This window comes from Tauraco erythrolophus, chromosome 21 (genome assembly GCF_009769465.1).
Source record: "Tauraco erythrolophus isolate bTauEry1 chromosome 21, bTauEry1.pri, whole genome shotgun sequence".
Taxonomy (NCBI): domain Eukaryota; kingdom Metazoa; phylum Chordata; class Aves; order Musophagiformes; family Musophagidae; genus Tauraco; species Tauraco erythrolophus.
Window position 1 is genome coordinate 6,098,989 of NC_141485.1, and position 17,521 is coordinate 6,116,509.

At 45.4% G+C, this 17,521-nt stretch overlaps 1 protein-coding gene across 2 annotated transcripts in view; it reads left to right on the plus strand.

Moving 5' to 3' along the window:
• SLC43A2 (solute carrier family 43 member 2) overlaps positions 1–13,093 on the plus strand; it is a 28,127-nt gene extending 15,034 nt beyond the window's left edge. For both annotated transcript variants that reach the window (XM_086624457.1, XM_086624456.1), the window contains exons 5-13: positions 2,179–2,271; positions 3,088–3,221; positions 3,663–3,865; positions 4,501–4,644; positions 8,197–8,335; positions 8,777–8,909; positions 9,863–9,936; positions 11,934–12,057; positions 12,928–13,093. In XM_086624457.1, the coding sequence (XP_086480583.1) occupies positions 2,179–2,271; positions 3,088–3,221; positions 3,663–3,865; positions 4,501–4,644; positions 8,197–8,335; positions 8,777–8,909; positions 9,863–9,936; positions 11,934–12,057; positions 12,928–13,089 (1,206 nt within the window). In that variant the 3' untranslated portion in view covers positions 13,090–13,093. The remainder of the gene's footprint in view (positions 1–2,178; positions 2,272–3,087; positions 3,222–3,662; positions 3,866–4,500; positions 4,645–8,196; positions 8,336–8,776; positions 8,910–9,862; positions 9,937–11,933; positions 12,058–12,927) is intronic.
• The last annotated feature ends 4,428 nt before the right edge of the window (positions 13,094–17,521 follow it).

The window sequence follows — 17,521 nt, forward strand, 5'->3', positions numbered from 1 at the left end:
GATCTCTGGGGCTCTGGGGAAAACCAGCCCGAGCCAAGAAGCAGCTGTGTTTGTGGAGCTCTTGCCCTGCCCCAAGCTCCCCAGCAGGAGCAGCTAGCTGTTTGTTGTAATTTCAGGAGATTATTTTATGTTTGGGGTATTTGAGATTAAATGAATGCCCTGACAGTGACTAGCCTTTTTGCAACCTGCAGATATTGTATTCTGCAGATGCTGTTTTCTGGGGTGTGTATTTAGGCCACTGCTTCCAAGATGAGATTTTTTTGTGCCTGGTAACAGACCTTTGGATCCTTCGCCGCTTCCTGTCTGCAGCTCCTGAAAGCAGCCTGTTGGCAGCTCTCCCACATGCAGGGATGTGGGGATGGGTGTGGGGATCCTTGCTGCAGAGGAGTGCAGCTTTTTCTGCCTCTGCCATCTGTGTCTGCTCGGGGTTCACCAGCAGCATCAGGCTCAGCACATCATTGCTGCTGTTTCCTGGCTGGGGTTACGTGAGGACCTGGAGACTGCACTGCATAGGAAGCTCTGCAGTGAGACAGAGGGATGATAAACAGCCAGATGGATCCTCGAGTGTTCCTGCACAGGAATACGCGTGTTGTAAACACGCTGGTCCTGCCGTGACACAAGCCAGATTTGCTTGCCTTATATGCTACTCCTGGGAAAGATGGATTTGTTTTTCAGCAGCGAAAGGGGAATGTGATGACAGCATTCGCTTGCTCAGACTCGGTCTAATGTTCTCTGAATCGTTTTGTTCAGTAGCATATTTAAACAGATAAAATGCTGGTTATGCTTTCAGTCCTAGAAGGCACCCGCAGTGTCCTGCTTTGAGGCTCTCTGAGGCTGACGTGGTAGTGATGCCCAAGTGAATTTGGGGAGTTAAGTGACCTGAAAAAGGAGATGGGAGGGAAATCTATCTGCCTGCAGCAGAATCTCTGCCCATTGACCAGCTTCAGGAGGTATCAGCTGAGCTCTCTGTAGCCTACAACTTTGAAGCTTCACCCTGTAATTTCCAGTTTGCAGGCCATCGTTAGTCAGTGATGGAAACTTGTTCACTTCTGGTTGTTTAGAAAAATGGGGAGTTTCTCCTTTCCCAGGAGAAGTGGGAAGGTATCACAGCTCTTTCTGCCTACTCCACTCTGCTTTTGGGTCCTGACTGGAAGCAGAGGCCGGAGAGCCAGCCTGAGAATGCTTTTGTTGTTGGGGTGGCAGAAGTGGCTGCTGTGAGTTGCTACTAGCTGCCTCTGTTGAGAACTTTGCTTTCCCAACAGATCCTTGCAGAACCAGCCTGGTCTGCTCTCAGCAATGCCATCACAACTGGTAGGAGCCCAGGCAGAAAAGTGGGGCGGGTGGCAGAAATAACGTCATGATGTACTGTTGCCTGCTTCTTGCTGCAGAATTCAGCAACTTTGCAGCTACGCTGGGCAATAAATCTTGGGTATCTAGTGTTTGTGATTGCGTTCCTGCACCTAGCTCCAAGCTGGTGTTCTTAGGCATCTGAGCCCAACTGATGGAGAAATGTTCCTCTTGTAGAGGGAGTCTGCTTTCACAGAAGCAGCCAGGGACCTAGCTAGACATGGAAATGCAAACAGCAACGCAGTTCGTGTTTGCCTCTGTTGCTTCTTGTTATAACAGGAACTTTCTGGTCTACTGCAAAGATTTGGGTGCTGACCCAAGGTGCATGAACAAGCCTGGCAGTTCAAGGTGCAGGGTGTGTTAAAGACTGTGCAGCAATCACAGCCTGTGTCTGACAACTCTTGACTAAAAAGAGGGTGATATATAGAGAACTTGGGCATATATTTTTTGGAGAGGTAAAGTGGTGGCTACAGGCTTGGGGAAAGGAACTCCTAAAGAAAGCACAAGGGCAGGAGCAAACACTCCTGTGCTAAAGGTAATCAATGAAAAGTATGCTGTCAGTCTGGAAAGAAGCAATGTCATTAAGCACATAAATCTTGGAATGTAGATGTTGCCTGACACTGGAGATATCAATGTGACCTGCAGAGTAATATCCTGAAGAGCTCAGTCATTCTTGAGTAAAACTGGCTGCTTCAGGTTCTGGTATCCAGAAGTCTTAATCCTAAATTCCAGATTTGTCTGCCATTAGCTTTGTCTTCTCAAGAAAGCCGCCTTCCCTCTTCTTCCCTTCTCTTGGCAGCAGCTTGCTTCAACCAATTTTTCTTTCCCCAGCTGCCCAACATGTTTGGTGACCTTCGTTCCACGTTCATTGCTCTGATGATTGGCTCCTATGCTTCCTCTGCTGTGACTTTTCCAGGAATCAAGGTGAGGCTGTGAAATAGTGACTCATGACTGGTGATGTTGTGTTGGAGTTTTGCACCATTTAGCAATAATGTGGCAAGAAAGAGGGACTGTTTGTTAAAGCACTTGTTTAGAGACGTGCATTTGCAAGATTCAGTTCCCGTCTGTTGAAAGACTTCCCAAGTGACTGCTTCCAGAATTGAACAAACACTGCAAAGAGAATGGTCTGTTTGCTAACAGACGGTAAAATTTTAAAGGTGCTAAGTGAAAAAACAAAGATCTTTTTTAATGAAAGGTTGCTTTTTTAAAAACTCTAGGGAGTATATAAAAGTAGTTTTAATAAATGTGTGTATTTAATCTGTGTGATTGTCACAGATGGTTGGCTTTGACTGTAGTGCAGAGCTAGCAAACAGCACCAACGGGACAGAAGAGATGGTCACTTGGGCTGCCTTGGTAGACCACTAGTGTTTCTGAACTAGAGGGGTTTCATTGCAGAGTTAGCATAAGGGGGGATATAGTAAAAGTAAGGCAGTCTCAAGTGTGCAAGGAAGTTCCTGCTGGCTTTCCAAGGAGAAGGTCCTAGATGAAAACCTTTTGATGTCAGTCATGCTGTTCTAGCTGGACATCCTGTTGTTGTTGTTGCTATAGCTGCTGTTAAAGATGTGTACATACATCTCTGTCCAAGCCTGCATGTTACAAAACTGTTCTTTGTTACCACTTGAGTTAACTCCATTTTTAAATGTTGTTCTCTTCCACAGCTTCCTCTCAGACCTCATTCAAAGAATATTGAAGTGTCTTTCTGCTCTTATAGCCAAAACCATATTCCCTTGTGATTTCCAGGTTATATATGACTTTGGGGTCTCCTTCATCCTTATTCTACTTGTCTGGGCAAGCTGTGCAGGACTAGTATTCCTCAACTGTTTCTTCAATTGGCCACTGGAGCCTTTCCCAGGACCAGAAGACATGGACTATTCGTAAGTGTCCTCTAGACTGGCCTTGAGGGCTAATCTCATTCTTAATCCTCTAGAAAGTGCTGGCACAGCTAATTTAGAGGAGTGGACAGGGAACTCCCTGGCATGTTGTTTACTGCTGCTGTTCCTTCTTAGGTTGAGGATTTCTGTCTGCCATTAGTGTAATGCCTTGACTGGTGAATATCTGTGGAAAGTTGGGCTTTCCGAAGTGTAGGAATTATGAAGGAAAATGATCTGTCAGTAGTCATAAGTATTTCTGTATTGATGTGTGCCAAATTGGCCCAGGGGAAGTATCTCTCTGTGCTCTGGATCCAGACCATTTGTGGGTTTGTAGATGAAAATGAGTGCCTTAAATCCACACATAGCCTTTCTGACTCCTGCAACTTTGCTGCCTCTGATTCCCCACCCTGTGTTGCAGCTCTCATGCTCTTTACTGCCCAACAGGGTGAAAATAAAGTTCAGCTGGCTGGGATTTGACCACAAAATCACTGGGAAGCAGTTTTACAAGCAAGTAACGACTGTGGGGCGCCGTCTCAGTGTGGGGAGCTCCATGAAGGGCCCCAAGGAGCCGACAGCCTTGCAAGAGAACAACAAGCTCTGTCTGTCTACAGTGGACCTAGAAGTGAAGTGCCAGCCTGACAACGCAGGTGTGGTTCCATGAGTGCCCCAGGGAAGCTTGTGCTGGCACAAGGCTGTTGGTCTATTTGCTCTGCTCCAGATCTCTTTAAGAGATAGCGATACACGATCCATGCATTGCCAGGGCCACACGCCAGCCACCATTATTTAAATACAAGTGCAGTTGTATAAGGCATTCTGTCCTTGTATACTTGCCTAAATATACTATATGTTGTTGCCAGCGGTGGGGACAACAGCATGGGTGACTGGTATGGCTGTGGAAGGACAGTGCAGTTGGTCACTGCTCTCTCTTAGGTAGACTGTTGCCATCATGACCAAGCCTTCCTTAATCAGGGATATGTCCAAATCAAATGGTTTGAAACTCCTTTTGCTCTAGTCCACAGAATTAGATGAGCCTTCCTACTTGCTCCCTTGCCCCAGTTACTGGTAGCCAAGCTCCAAGCATCTATAGCTGTTCATTATGGGAGTTTGTAAACCACCGAGTAGTTGTTAACTGTGAACTCCTTGGAGCTGCCACTGGCATGCAGTGTTGGAATGACTAGCTAGGAGAAGACCTTCTAACCCAGAGTTCAAAGCCTTTGCTGAAATTGTACATGTTTATGAATGTATGTTGCCTTCTTCAGAGTCTCTATTATTCCTTCTGCAGCTTCTCCCTCCTTCATGAAGAGTGTCTTCAGTCCTATCTTGTTGCTCAGCCTTATCACAATGTGTGTCACTCAGCTACGGCTCATCTTCTACATGGGGGCCATGAATACCATCCTTGAGTTTCTGTCTGGAGATGAAGATCAAGGTGGGGTAACCTGAAGACTTTTATCTGCTTCCTTGGAACCAGTACCTGACCCAGACTTGGTCCTTGCAAGAGGCCAGGGAGCCTGATTACTCAGCAGATACACTGTGTATGGCAATTAGTAGTGTCAGAGTGCAGCTGACAGCTGCTGGTAGGGTCTAGTGGAGGGCTGGAACTGGCCCAAGACAGGGGCAATGAGGTAGATGCTTGAATGTCAAGCTAATTTTAGCTCAATATCTGTTAAATGCTATTCTGTGTTGTTTTTTCAGATGGATTATTGAAAGTAGCCTCTCAGGATGAACTGCAATAATTATATTTTTTTTTTTTACTGAAAAACCCGTTTCATCAGGTATTTGCTTTGCTTATCCTAAGCCAGCACAAAGTACAGACCAGCTGACTCTCATGACTAATGGTTGGACGAGGTGTCTCAGCCCAGCAACCGGGGGTGGGAGAAGTGAAGTCATAGCTGTTTTGTGCAGCTTGGTGTGTGCCGGGGAGGCTCGGGGGTGCTCACTGCGCTGGACTTGTCTGTATTTTTAGCTCTGATTCAGTACATGGAGCAAACAGGGAAGAGTACTTTAGTTTACTGTTGAAATTACCCAGAATTGCAAAACAAGACTTGGCTTTTTTTTTTGTCCTTTGTAGTAAGATCCAGTTTGAACTTGTTAAATCTGGATTGCATGAAGCTGATAAATCAAGAGGCACTCTTCTGAAAACAGGAGTGAGCTCTGGGGGAGGAAAGAAAACTCCAAGTGCCCTGGCATTCCCTGAATTGCTTTGTTTTTTGAGCCTCTGACAGCCTGCAGCATTCAGCTCTTTATCTCCTGGCTCAGGAGCCAATTTAGACATTAAACAGTAAACAGGACAAACTTCACACTGCCTACCTTTTCCAACACAGCTTAGTTTTCTGCTTACCTTGTAACTCCTTCACATTGATTTTTTTTTTTCCCCCTCTTATCTTTCTTTTTGGATTCTTCTAGTTATTTCTTTCATTTTTTTTTCCTCCCCTCATTGGTGTTTTACAATTAATATTAACTATATATGCTGCCAATTCTGTTTAGATCAAGCTCTGTGCTAAAAAAAGGATTGTGCCCTTTGGATGTATTGCGTTTTTTTCTGTGCCACCTTTGAGATTTCTTCCTGTTTTCCCCTTCCTCCCCTGAACGCAGCCTGGGCTCGAAGTGCAGTCCGCTGTCTTGGTGTTTCCATGGCATCAGCAAAACAGTGGTATTGTCTAGTTGCAGCAGTGTCAGGCTGCAAGAGCGGTTCCAAGACACGTGCAGCTCTCTAGAAATGTAATCTGTGCGGATCAGGAGAGGATAGGACACTGCTCCTTTGGATTCCTTGTTCTTGCAGTTATTTACTTGAATGTGATTTGTTTAGAGAGCTTCCTCCACCTGCACCTGCTCTTGGGAGCACTCAGCATGGGAACAGGGAGTTGAGTCAATCCTGCAAGTGTTATGGTCAAAGAAAACCTGAATATTCTTGGGGGTAGAACAGGAGAGAAGGATTTGGGGAAAACATTCAGATAGATAGTAAAGTCTTTAAATTGCAGTGAGGCACTGTGTCCTTGAAAGTCCTGCTTCCTGTGCAGATTATGGTGACTTAGACCTGTCATGAAACCTAGAGGTGGAAAAAGCAGTCAGCCTCTGGCTACTTATCTTCTGAAAACCCCCAAAAGGTGGGGGAGAAGCAAGGAGCTCAGTAGCTCTGTAAATGACTGTATAATTCTGTTGTAGGAAGGTGGGAGAGAATAGACTTGTGTCTAGAACTTGAAATTTGACTGCATCTTTCATAAATTGTCACGTTGTTTTCAAATCTGCTAATACTTGGAGACCTTGGGTAGAATCAAGGTGGACTGGAAAACTCAGCTATATGAGGTGCTTGCTCAGGAAAGTTCTGAGGAAAAGACATGTGGAACTGTGGATATAAAGGGTTGTGCCCATGTGTGCACCCTTTGTCTGTTTGCTCTATCCAGGCTTCTAATTCTGCCGTATCTACTTCTGCTGCTATTTGTTAGATATTGTTCTATTTTTTTTTTTTCCTCCTCAGGAAAGAATATTTTTTAATATGATAGATAAATTGGGGAGGCTCTGTCTTGTAGCAGCTACTATCTTCTCTTTTCTTGCTGACCTCATAAATTTCATTCCCTGCTTCAAGCTGGCTTTTGCTCTTGCTGTTTGGAGCATGAGATTAAGTGTTCAGAATAACATGAAGAGGCAAAACATGAGTGTGGCTTGCTTCTTACCTGATATTAAAAAAAAATAACCAGACAACAGCAAATCAGCTCCAGGAGTGTTTGTAGAGGATGATGCCACCTGTCTCTCTTGGCTACAGCAGTTGCTATAATGAGATGGGATGTGGGGCCACTTCAGGGCTTGCTTTTGCAGAGGTAATGGGGGCATGAATGTGAGTTTGGAGGTTGGAGCTGGAAGTTCCTCTCAGTTCTCTTGCCAGCAACTGGAGCCAGGAAAGTATTATCAGGTGCCACGCCTGGGCACAGCAAGGCAGTCCTGCTGGGATTTGCTACAACTGTATAGGAGAGAAAGGCTTGTTGGAAGCTCCTCTCCATTACCAAGTTGATTTTGGTATAAATCCTGGCTGTACTGCTTTGGCTAGATCTAGAGATGCATTGAGAAGGACAAACTAAAATTCTTTTTGGTTGTGTTTTGCTTACAGTGCTGTAACTTGTAAGCACTCTGTGCTGAGACAGGCAGTTTCAGAATTACATCCTTATTTCAGAGCTGTGGTACACCATGACTCACCAGCCCTTCTGTGTGATGCCTTCAAATCCATCACGTGGGCTGTGGAGAGGAAGTGAAAAAACCATTGCAGGGTGGGGGAACTGTTCAGTAACAGAAGGGGACACTTTCTTCCAAGTCTGCTGGCATCAGCTTTCCCATAGCAAGCCATGTAGACACTTCTCCCATTTTTAACACATGGGGAATATTCATCAGTTTGGGTTTTTAATGGTTGCTCTCAGATGCTGTGTTTTTTGCTGCTGATCTCCTCTCCAGACTTGTCTGTTTAGCACAAAATGTGTTAGTCCTCACATTCCCAGCCTGGTTTGTCCTTGCTGGAGCTTCCCAGCTGGAGAAGGTGTAAATGGAGCTCCCAGCAAGGCAGGCGAGGAGATGACTAAGGCAGGGTTGGCTATGCAGGACACAGTGCTTGTAAGAACTTTCCCTGTTGGTCCTAGCCAGAAGAAACCTCACTGGCTAAGCAGTTGCTGGGTCCCATTCCTGGAGCCCTACTTGCTGTTGGGCTGATGCTGCTCAGAACACTAGTGCAGGATCAGAATGGTTGAAGAAAGTGTGCCCAGTATGTCCACTCTACTGTCATGCCTCTGGGAGGGGAACTGATGGAGTGGGGCTCTAGTGTCCCAGCTCCTTCAGCCCTGCCTGTTACCCTGTGAGTACACAGGGTCTGGGCTCTTAATGAGAGAGGTGATCAATGGGCAGAACGGTTTATTTTCTGTCTTTTTTTTTTCTTGTTGTTGCTACAGTATCACTTGGACTGTCAACTTTTTTAACCTTTTTTTTTTTCCCCCTGCAGTGGCTCTCTACACGTCCATTTTTGGAGTATTGCAACTGCTGTGCTTGCTGACAGCGCCTGTGATCGGGTACATCATGGACTGGCGGCTGAAAGACTGCGATGATGGCTCAGAAGAGCATGAGGAGAGCAACGCTGATCCGTGCGTAGTGTGCACCACACGGGACGTGCAGCCGCGTAGCAGGCCTCCTCTGCTCTGCGTTGCGTGTTTTGTGATGAAAGACTGAAAGAACATTGGCTCTTCAGTATAGGAAAAAAAAGCCTGAAGGAAGACTTGATAATTGCAGAGGAAAAGACCAAACTATCTTCCATGTCCACTAAGATCAGTCAAGAAGAGTAAATTTAAATAGTAGTAGGGGAGGCTCAGGATTCCCTTCTAGCCTAACAGTAAGAGTAACAGCACTGAAATAATTGCCCAAATGTTCCTCAGCTTCCAGTGATGGAGATCCCATCCTCCTTAGGGGGACGTCCCTCTAGCCAAACTGGTTTAGGTAGAGATGATGTGATATGTGGAGAATCTTGCTGTGAGTTCCAGTAGCTGCTGAAAGTGCTTTTTGTAATATAGGTTTTGCTATCCTTCCAGAAGTGACAAAAAAAAGAAAAAACGTGATCGCCAGATCCAGAAAATCACCAATGCCACCAATGCCTTTGCATTCACAAACGTCCTGCTGGTTGGATTTGGAATCACCTGTCTCATTCCTAATCTACCGTTGCAGGTGAATAAGTCAAACGGGTGGGTGTGCTGGAGGGGCTGGCAGTGTGGGTCCTGACAAAATGACAGGCAGAGCAGTGCCAGGAGGTCCTGCAAGCCAGCAGAACCAGCAAGTGGCAGGAGGGCTTTCTGGCACTGCTGGGAGACTTCTGAACTGCTTTGGGAGCCCCAGTCTGAGAGCTGAAACAAGGTAATACTATGCAGTTTGCATTTCTTGAGAAAACCTAACGAGCCAGCTACAGTTAAAATGTCAGAGCTGATCCACAGTTTATTCAAACTTTGAAGTTTCTGCAGCTGAGGTCTGTAACAACAAACGCTTTCCTATTGAGGTCCTCTCAGCAGAGCCTGTGCATTTAACCTGGACCCAATTTAAGCTGCTGACAGTCAGAAAAGTTGTTGTAAGAAGCACGGCACTGCTATATACGGGAGGTTATTTCTGCACCAAATGGTACCCGTGGGATTATAAACCTGTTAAAATATTTATTTTGCGGCACCACCTGTTTCTGGCAGAGGAGTCTAGTGATTTTACGCTGTACTTAAACATACCTTGATGACGTAGGCAAACAGATACAGTTTGTTCATACTTGCATATTGTCCACAATAACTTGTGGAAAATTAACTAAATTGGCCACAAGAGCAATGAAAAAAGCATTGTGACCCTGGCCACAGGTTGCTGGGCACGTGTCCTTGCAGCAGAGCCATCTACAAGTGAGACAGGTCTTGTGTGTGGTTAACCTCAGGGGGCACTACACGTCAGCCTTTGCAAAGTAAGGAAAACAAGTGCTTTTAGAGATGAATACAAATTTCTTCCCTTGTGCTGGTCTTTCAGGTTTTGGTTCTGGGTTCCTCAAGTCCACCTTTGTGCTAGAAAAGAGAACAGTTTTTAGGAATCGTTTTATGTTGGGGTCTGGCACACCTGGTATCTAGGACGTGACATTTTTGTGCTTCTCTTTCCAGATTCTTTCCTTCATTTTGCACACAATCGTGAGAGGATTCATCCACTCAGCTGTGGGAGGCCTCTATGCAGCTGTGTAAGTCTCTGCTTACCTATAAAATGCAGCTGGCCAGATAAACTGGTTTGGGATGATAAGCTGCCCAGGTGAGAGGGAGATAAGGAAGTGAAGTCTTCGTGGTCAGAGAGGAAAAATGATGCAACTTGTTTCCTCAGTTACCACTGGATATAGTAGTAGCTGGACTGAATTCCCAGGGGAGGCTTTCCTTGTTTAGAAACAGCTAGCCCCTTTGGCACAGCTACTGCAGGGAGAGAGGCACAGCTATATATGGGCCCCAGGTGAGACTATGCTATTGACACTAAGGTTAGAGAGAAAACTCAAGGTTTTTTTGTCTTATAATGAGTAGCTATGTGTATGTGTCCAGGTGAAACATTAACATAATTGAATACATTGCTACTGGTCTGCTCTGAAATTACAGTGGTAAAGCATTGCTCAAGACACCATTAGTGATGCCTACTCCCTCTCCCAGGATAGATCATAATCCATCCTGTTTTCAACTTATCAAAATCATCACTAGATGAATCTAAATACCCTCTTCCTTATTAAGCAAAGTTTTTGGTTTTGAAAGCGGATCTACCGCTCTGTCCTGAGCTGTTGCACAGAGGAACAGAAAGAAGCTGATGTCTTTCAGAGAACTGCAGAATCGTTGAGGTGGGAAGAGACCTCTTGAGACCATCCAGTCCAACCCTCATGCTCAAGAAGGGTCAGCTAGAGCAGGTTGCCCAGGACTGCATCCAGTTAGGTTTTGAATATCTCCATGGATGGAGACTCCACAACTCTACAGACTCCTTCTGCCAAAGATTTTGGTCCCAGTGTCCAGGGAATCCAGACTAGAAAACCTATCTAAGACTCTGTTTCAAAAATGTGTACATGTTTGGTTCCCCAGCAGCTGGAAGCAAAAGACTTTTCATAGATTTCATAGATTTTTCTAGGTTGGAAAAGAACTTAGAGATCATCCAGTCCAACCATCCCTAATCCCCGTTAAACCATATCCCCAAGTAGTTCATCCACCCTATTCTTAAACACGCCCAGGGATGGGGACTCAACCACCTCCCTGGGCAGCCTATTCCAGTGGCTGACAACCCTTTCAGAGAAGAAATACTTTCTAACATCCAACCTGAATCTCCCCTGACTAAGCTTATACCCATTTCCTCTTAATTTTGTCTTAAAGTAAATGCCTGTTGCTGTACATATCAGCTTGCTTGTAAGCTAATCCTATTTGACCATTGCAACGCTTTGGAACTTCCTGGAGTGAGGTATTTTTGCTTTGAGTGTGACTTCTTTGAATATTGGGAGGTTTTGATCCACTTCTTTCTCTTTCCAGGACTGAGCAGTGTTTAAAAAAGGTCAGGTTAAACTAAGCTTGGAAAGAAAGATGTTAGACTGTTCCTGAAATGTATTTCTCTGTTAGCAGTATCTGATATTCAGCGCTTTCCAATCAACAGTATTGTTTAGTTTGACGTAGGATCAGATCAGACTTGTCCTCTAAAAATGAAAACACATACTAACCTGTTGTGCAGGTTTCGCTCACTTCTAAGGGGAGCAAGTTGTTATGACCAGATGACAGCATTTGCTGCTGAGCAATCATTTTCACCTGGATAAAGAGGCCCTGCTTTCAACTTGTAGATATCAACACTCTTCTCCCTTTGTAGTAGGATTAGTAGTTGTATAAGCACTTCCACCTGCCTCCAGTACAGCTGCAAAACAAAAACGAGTGCTGGACCTGATACTTCTTAAGTTTGAGAGCTCAGGATGAGAACAGTCTGGAGAGGAAGGCTCCAGCCTTGTCACCAGCTGCATTGTGCTCTAGAGAGCACTGTGCACGCCATCGGGTATAGCTAAATACTCTGTAAAAGAGGTACTTGGGCATAAGTCCGGGAGTGAGAAGTTCTTCATATTGTGCCTGTCTTGGGACTGTGCTCTGTCGTGTTAGTTGACTGGGAGTGTAATCTGATATGGATCATGTGAACAATCAAGGTGACATATAATAATGCTGTTGCTTTCTCTGTTGACAGATACCCCTCTACTCAGTTTGGCAGCTTGACAGGGCTGCAGTCGTTGATCAGTGCCCTTTTCGCCCTTCTGCAGCAGCCTCTTTTTATGGCATTGACCGGACCTTTGGAAGGAGACCCTCTCTGGGCAAGTTCTTCTCAGATTTAATGTGAAGGCTTGGTGGTTAAGATGATTTTGGCTCATTTCTTGGAAAACAAAAAGACTCCTGTGCATGGACCAAGGTTAAAAACAGCTGGAATTTTACATATCCCTCAGTCTGCTGTTACCTTGTTGCTGTCCAGGAGACCCTTCCCTCTGTGAGTAATGATTCCCTGGGAGGGAAAGCCATTAACCCTTATGCTGGTGCACGGAAAGAGAGGAAGGGAGAAGGCTGCATGAGTGCTTCCTGCTAACAGCTTGTGTGGTGAGTCAAAATCTGTCAGGTAGAAGTGAGTGAATCTGTGTGGACCTCAAAATACAGCAGAAACACTCTGCTCACTTGGGAGCTATTAGCTCCAATTACCAGTAAACTTTGGTTGGCTGACACTAATGTCCAAAAAGCCAAGTGGCTATTGAGGGTAGGGCTAACGTGCTGTCTCGCTGTCTCAGTGAGAGTCTGTCTGGGCAGCTCATTAAAATCGTGACATGGGTGGTCCTGGGGAGAGTTCTGATCTCTAGGCTACATGTGCCCACTCCAGCAGCCTGTTGCTCTTCGGTCAGCAAACCTGGTGTAAAAGAACTGCAGCTCAAACAGCCCTGCCTGTTCAGTGGAACAAGATTCCTGCAGCTGTAATCTAGAATAAGAAATTATTGCAGCATTTAACCTATGCCTGTGGTCCTCTGGGCACAGGAGTGTAAATATAAAAACAGTAGAGGTTGTTGCCAATACACTGAGCAGGGCGTCTCCTGGTTTGCCCACAGCTGAGTGACGTGGGCTGGGCTCTGACGCTTAGGCATGCGTGACTGGGTTGTCATCTTCCTAGCTTGCCTAATTTTGTTTTGTCTTTTTTCTTGCAGGTGAACGTTGGCTTGCTTGGTGTGAGCTTCCTGGGTTTCTGCCTTCCACTCTACCTGGTCTGTTACAGACGCAGGCTAGAAAGAGAAAAAAAACAGAAGATGGATGATGCCAAACTTTTCTTCAAAATCAATGGCACTCCCAATGAGGAAGCCTTTGTTTAAACTGGTGCTTTGGATACAACCTCTCCTGTACAGGTTCTTACCACATCCGTGGGTTCTACCTGTGGTGTAAGCCAGGCTTTTTCCCTCCTGGCTCTGCCAGTCTTTGCTCCTCACTGGAGTGAGGGACAGACATCATGACTGAGCTTTCCTCAGATATATGGCAGGAGGAGACTTCCCACTCCTTACTCCAGAACACGGGACACTTTTCCTTTTTATAAAGGCCACACAGATATTGTGTCTTAAATTATCTCTTCATCACACTCTCCAGCAGCAGAGTCTCTGCATTGTAAATTGGGGAGAGAAGGAATAGAGGGATGGGGGAAGAGGGAAGAAAGACCATCATTTGAGTTTCTAAATGTAACACACACTGAAGTCTGTTTTCTCCCCTTCTTCCCCTAACCTTGGCTGACATTGTCTCAGATGCAAGCTGCACTCTCCTCCCTCCCTGAGGCTTCATAATGGTCTTTCTGCTTGAAATGTAGCTGGACCTAGTGGTTTTACTGTCTATCCAGACATATCCCAGACTGTTTCTGAGGCAGGGATGGAAATTTTATTCCTATGTGTATGAGCACAGCTTCAGTGTATTGCTAAGTGTTGGCTGCTAGCACTGACAGCTCCCAAACCTTTTATTACTGCAAATGACACAGACTGAGCAATGGATCTGCCTTCCACACTGAAGTGAAGAGCCTAGTGGACTGCTTGGTCCTAGACTAAGCCTTCAAAGGCCTGGAATTCCTCTTCTTCCTGGCCTGCAAACCACCTGTACACTTTTTAAACTGTCTGCAGTCCTGGAACCTTTGAGATAGGAATTGGATCTTGTTTACCGATGAAGTGCTTTGAGACTTGATGCCTTTTGCCTCTTCTTCCCTCTGGCATGACCCTGGGAGAGGAGCAGCAGCATGTATTTAGTGGAAAAACTTCTTGAAGCTGAGTTCCGGGGCTCCAAATACCTTGGTGTTCACATGTTGTGAGCTGACTTGCTGTTGAAAAGAATCAAGAGCGCAGAACACTCCTTTGTGTCTGGTAACTGGATCCTGTGGACATATGGCAGGGCGATGCGGTAATGTAATTCTTCCTCTAGCCATAGCTTATTTACGTTGTTCTGATAATAGCCTGCAAGCTGCTGAACACCAGGTTGCTGCGACTGACCAAAAAGCTGCTGGTTTGGGTGTATTAAGAGCCTTCTATGATGTTGATGCTCTGTCTGGACAGAGTACATGGTGATTGATTGTGTGGTGAAGGTGGCTTACAGAGCAATACATGTGGGTAGAGGTGCCCCAGGCCTGTTCACCATAGAAGGAATACAAAGGGAATTCTTAACCTGCTTGTTTTTACAGAGGTTTTCCTAAAGTTGGCTTTTCTGCCCTTAACCTTCTTGTTGAGGTCAGTAGCTCAGGATCTGTAGGCTTGTGACTAGCATCACGGCACCATTTGGACCTGCTCAGAGTAGGACTGTGCAGCGCTGAGGACGAACATCACCAGCGGGTGCGCAGCAGTGTACGCACTGGGCTGGGCTGAGCTAGTGGCTGTGGGAAGTTTGGGGGCAGAAATAGAACAGTTATGAAGATGTAGCGGTGGTGCTTTCTGAACTGCCAACTCCTGCAAAACTGCAAAGCCTGGCAGGGAATAAGTCATTCAGCTTCTTTATGCCTGGTTGGAAAAGTACAAGACTCAATCGCAGCCCCGTTAGAGCTAAGATGGGGATTAGAAACAGCAGTGCACCCGGACCTTCCCTTGAGAAATTACCTGGGAACTGGCTGTTAACTCCTCTACTGATGGTTTGAAGAATGCGGATGTTCAGCCCAGCCAGGCCTTCACCTTCCCGAAATAATAAGCTTGGTGACTTCTTGCCCGGAGCCTCGCAGGACCGCTGGGCAGGGAGTCCCTGGCTGGTGGCCCTGCCAGCCCAGGGTGCCAAGGCAGGTTCGTGGGACAGCAGCGCCATCTCGAGTCACGGCCTCCCGCCAGCCTCCTGCGGCCAGCTGAGATGCTACTCCACTCCACGGTACCTTTTAGTCTTCAGCCACTCATTTGGAAATGACTTGCCACTTGAGTATTTTACACATTCGTGGAATTTTTTTAATGTGTTGCCTTTATTAAATGTGTTTGTTCCAAGACAGGCTTATTGCCTCCTGTCAACGCTTTACTCTTCTAGAACTTTTTGTCTTTTGTTAGCCTTTAGCTTTGGTGATGATTTAGCGACCTTCCCAGCTCTTTTCTTTTGTGTCAAGCAATAATTAAGGGGGCAGAGTTTTGATTAATTTTCCTGTTCACCTGGCATTCTTAAGTACATGTTCAGAGACCCACCAGCAGTAGTACAGCTTGCCTAGATTTCCAGAGGGCTTTCTGCAGATTTCTGCATTTCATGTTACTACACTTACTCCTAGATATTTTGAGAAGATTCCTACTCTTGCTCCAAGATATTTGTGATACGACAATGACAGATTAAGTGTGGCTTTTTTTAGTATGAGCTCAGACAGGTGAATATCTGAGCACAGTCCTCAGACTCAGTGTCTTAAAATAGAGACAGCTGTTGGAGGGTGTCGGTGTGCTAACTTAGCATTACTTCCACCTCAGTTTCAGAACATTGAATGTTGATAGCTTCCACTCTTATGTCACTTGGATTCCTGATATAAATGTCTTTGCAAAATGGCAGAATAGAGTGGCATATTTTCATGAAGTTGCAGTGGAGATGCCGCTGCCTTTGCAGTATGTGCAGCTAAACTAAACAAAGACAGTCCTTTTATTCCTGCCATTCACCTCCCTGCTGCAGTTCCCTGCTCCTGCCCTTTATTAGGAATCTCCTCTAACACAGTTTCATCTGATAAAATGGTGGACATATGTGCTTACTGTCTCTGCTGATGTGCCATGGTGTCCAGAAGCTGCTGGTCAGCTGTCAGGAAGAGAGCTCTTGCCTTTGAGTCACAGTTTCAAGCTCTGCAGATTGTGCATAAAGTGTGCCTTTGGCTGGCAATCACAAGGACTAGTGGGTACACAATGAAGTTTCAGTTGTTCGGAGTTGAACAGACAAACAGGAGTGCTTTCTCATGCAGCACGAAGTCCAACTGTGGAATTCATTGCTGCAGAACGTAGTGGGGAGCAGAAGTAGAAATATTTTTTTAAAAACAGGCTGGTTAAACAATGGTCTGATGCATCCACTAACTCAGGGAGATTTTAAGTTGCTGTATATAAGAAAATTATGCCAAGGAAAGATTACTTTTCTACATGCTCTGTCTCTTAAGAATTGGTCGAAGATGAAGAAAATATATGCTGGGCTATGTGAAACACTGGTCTGATCTTGTGGGGTTTAATCTGACAGTTCTGAACCAAACTACTTTTAAAAGCAGTTTCAAACTTGTCTATCAAAAAAATCGTATCTGCATGCAAGATCATAGAATCATAGAATGGTTTGGGTTGGAAGGGACCTCAAAGATCATCTAGTTCCAACCCCGCTGCCAAGATGTGCAAATACTTTACCGACTGTGGCATAACTGCTTCAATGCTGCACCTCCTGTGGGGTAAAGGGGCCTCAGAGGACAGAGTATTCTGGCTTCAGCCTCTCCTAAATGTTGTCTTGCACAGTGCAGATGCAAAACCATGGGGATGGTCCTGCTACGCATAGTTGTTCACAGGCAGTTTGCCTTGTTCTTTGATGCTTATGAAAAGGTAATTGTGGATTTCTTACGTTTGGAGTGGAAAACAGCATTGCTGCTTCCTACCCAAGTGATGCAAGGCCAAGAGAATTCCTGATGCACTCCTCTATGCGCATGAGCCACCTTGTGGAAAAAATGAATGGGCTACCAAAGACTAGAGCGCCACATCTAATTAAATCAATAATGCATTTACCTGTATAACTCAAATATAGGTCAATGTGTTTAACTACTTTCGTAATTCCTAAATGCTAGAGTTTGTGGGGTTTTTTTAATGCCCCTTGTACCCCCTTACCCTCATCCGTATGAGAAGCGCAAGGAGGGTGGTCACGGGAAGGACCTCATCTCCTCCAACAGAAGCATCCTCAAGGAAAGAGAAACCTGATCTGTGAGTACTTCCTGTTTGTAGGAGCCCTTAGAGTCAAGGGTGCTGCTGTGTAAAGGTGATTGCACCTTCTGGAAACACTGCTCCTGGCCTCTACAGACTCTCACATGCATTTAATATGCAACTGTATTAAAAAAAAAAATAATAATAATGGGGCAGGGAGGGTGACAGCTTTTTCATTTCACTAATCTGTCAGTACCTAAGCCCCATCGACACGGTCTTTATAGCACTAATACAATGATGCTGTCAAAAGCAGCAGAGAAAAATCTGTGCTGTTTTGCCGAATAGGGACACTTAAAACTTTACTCAGTTACTGTCATACAGTATCTGGATCCTTGAGATGAAACTGGACACAGACGTCTGAAAAAAAAAAACACAACAAAACAACCCAAATCTT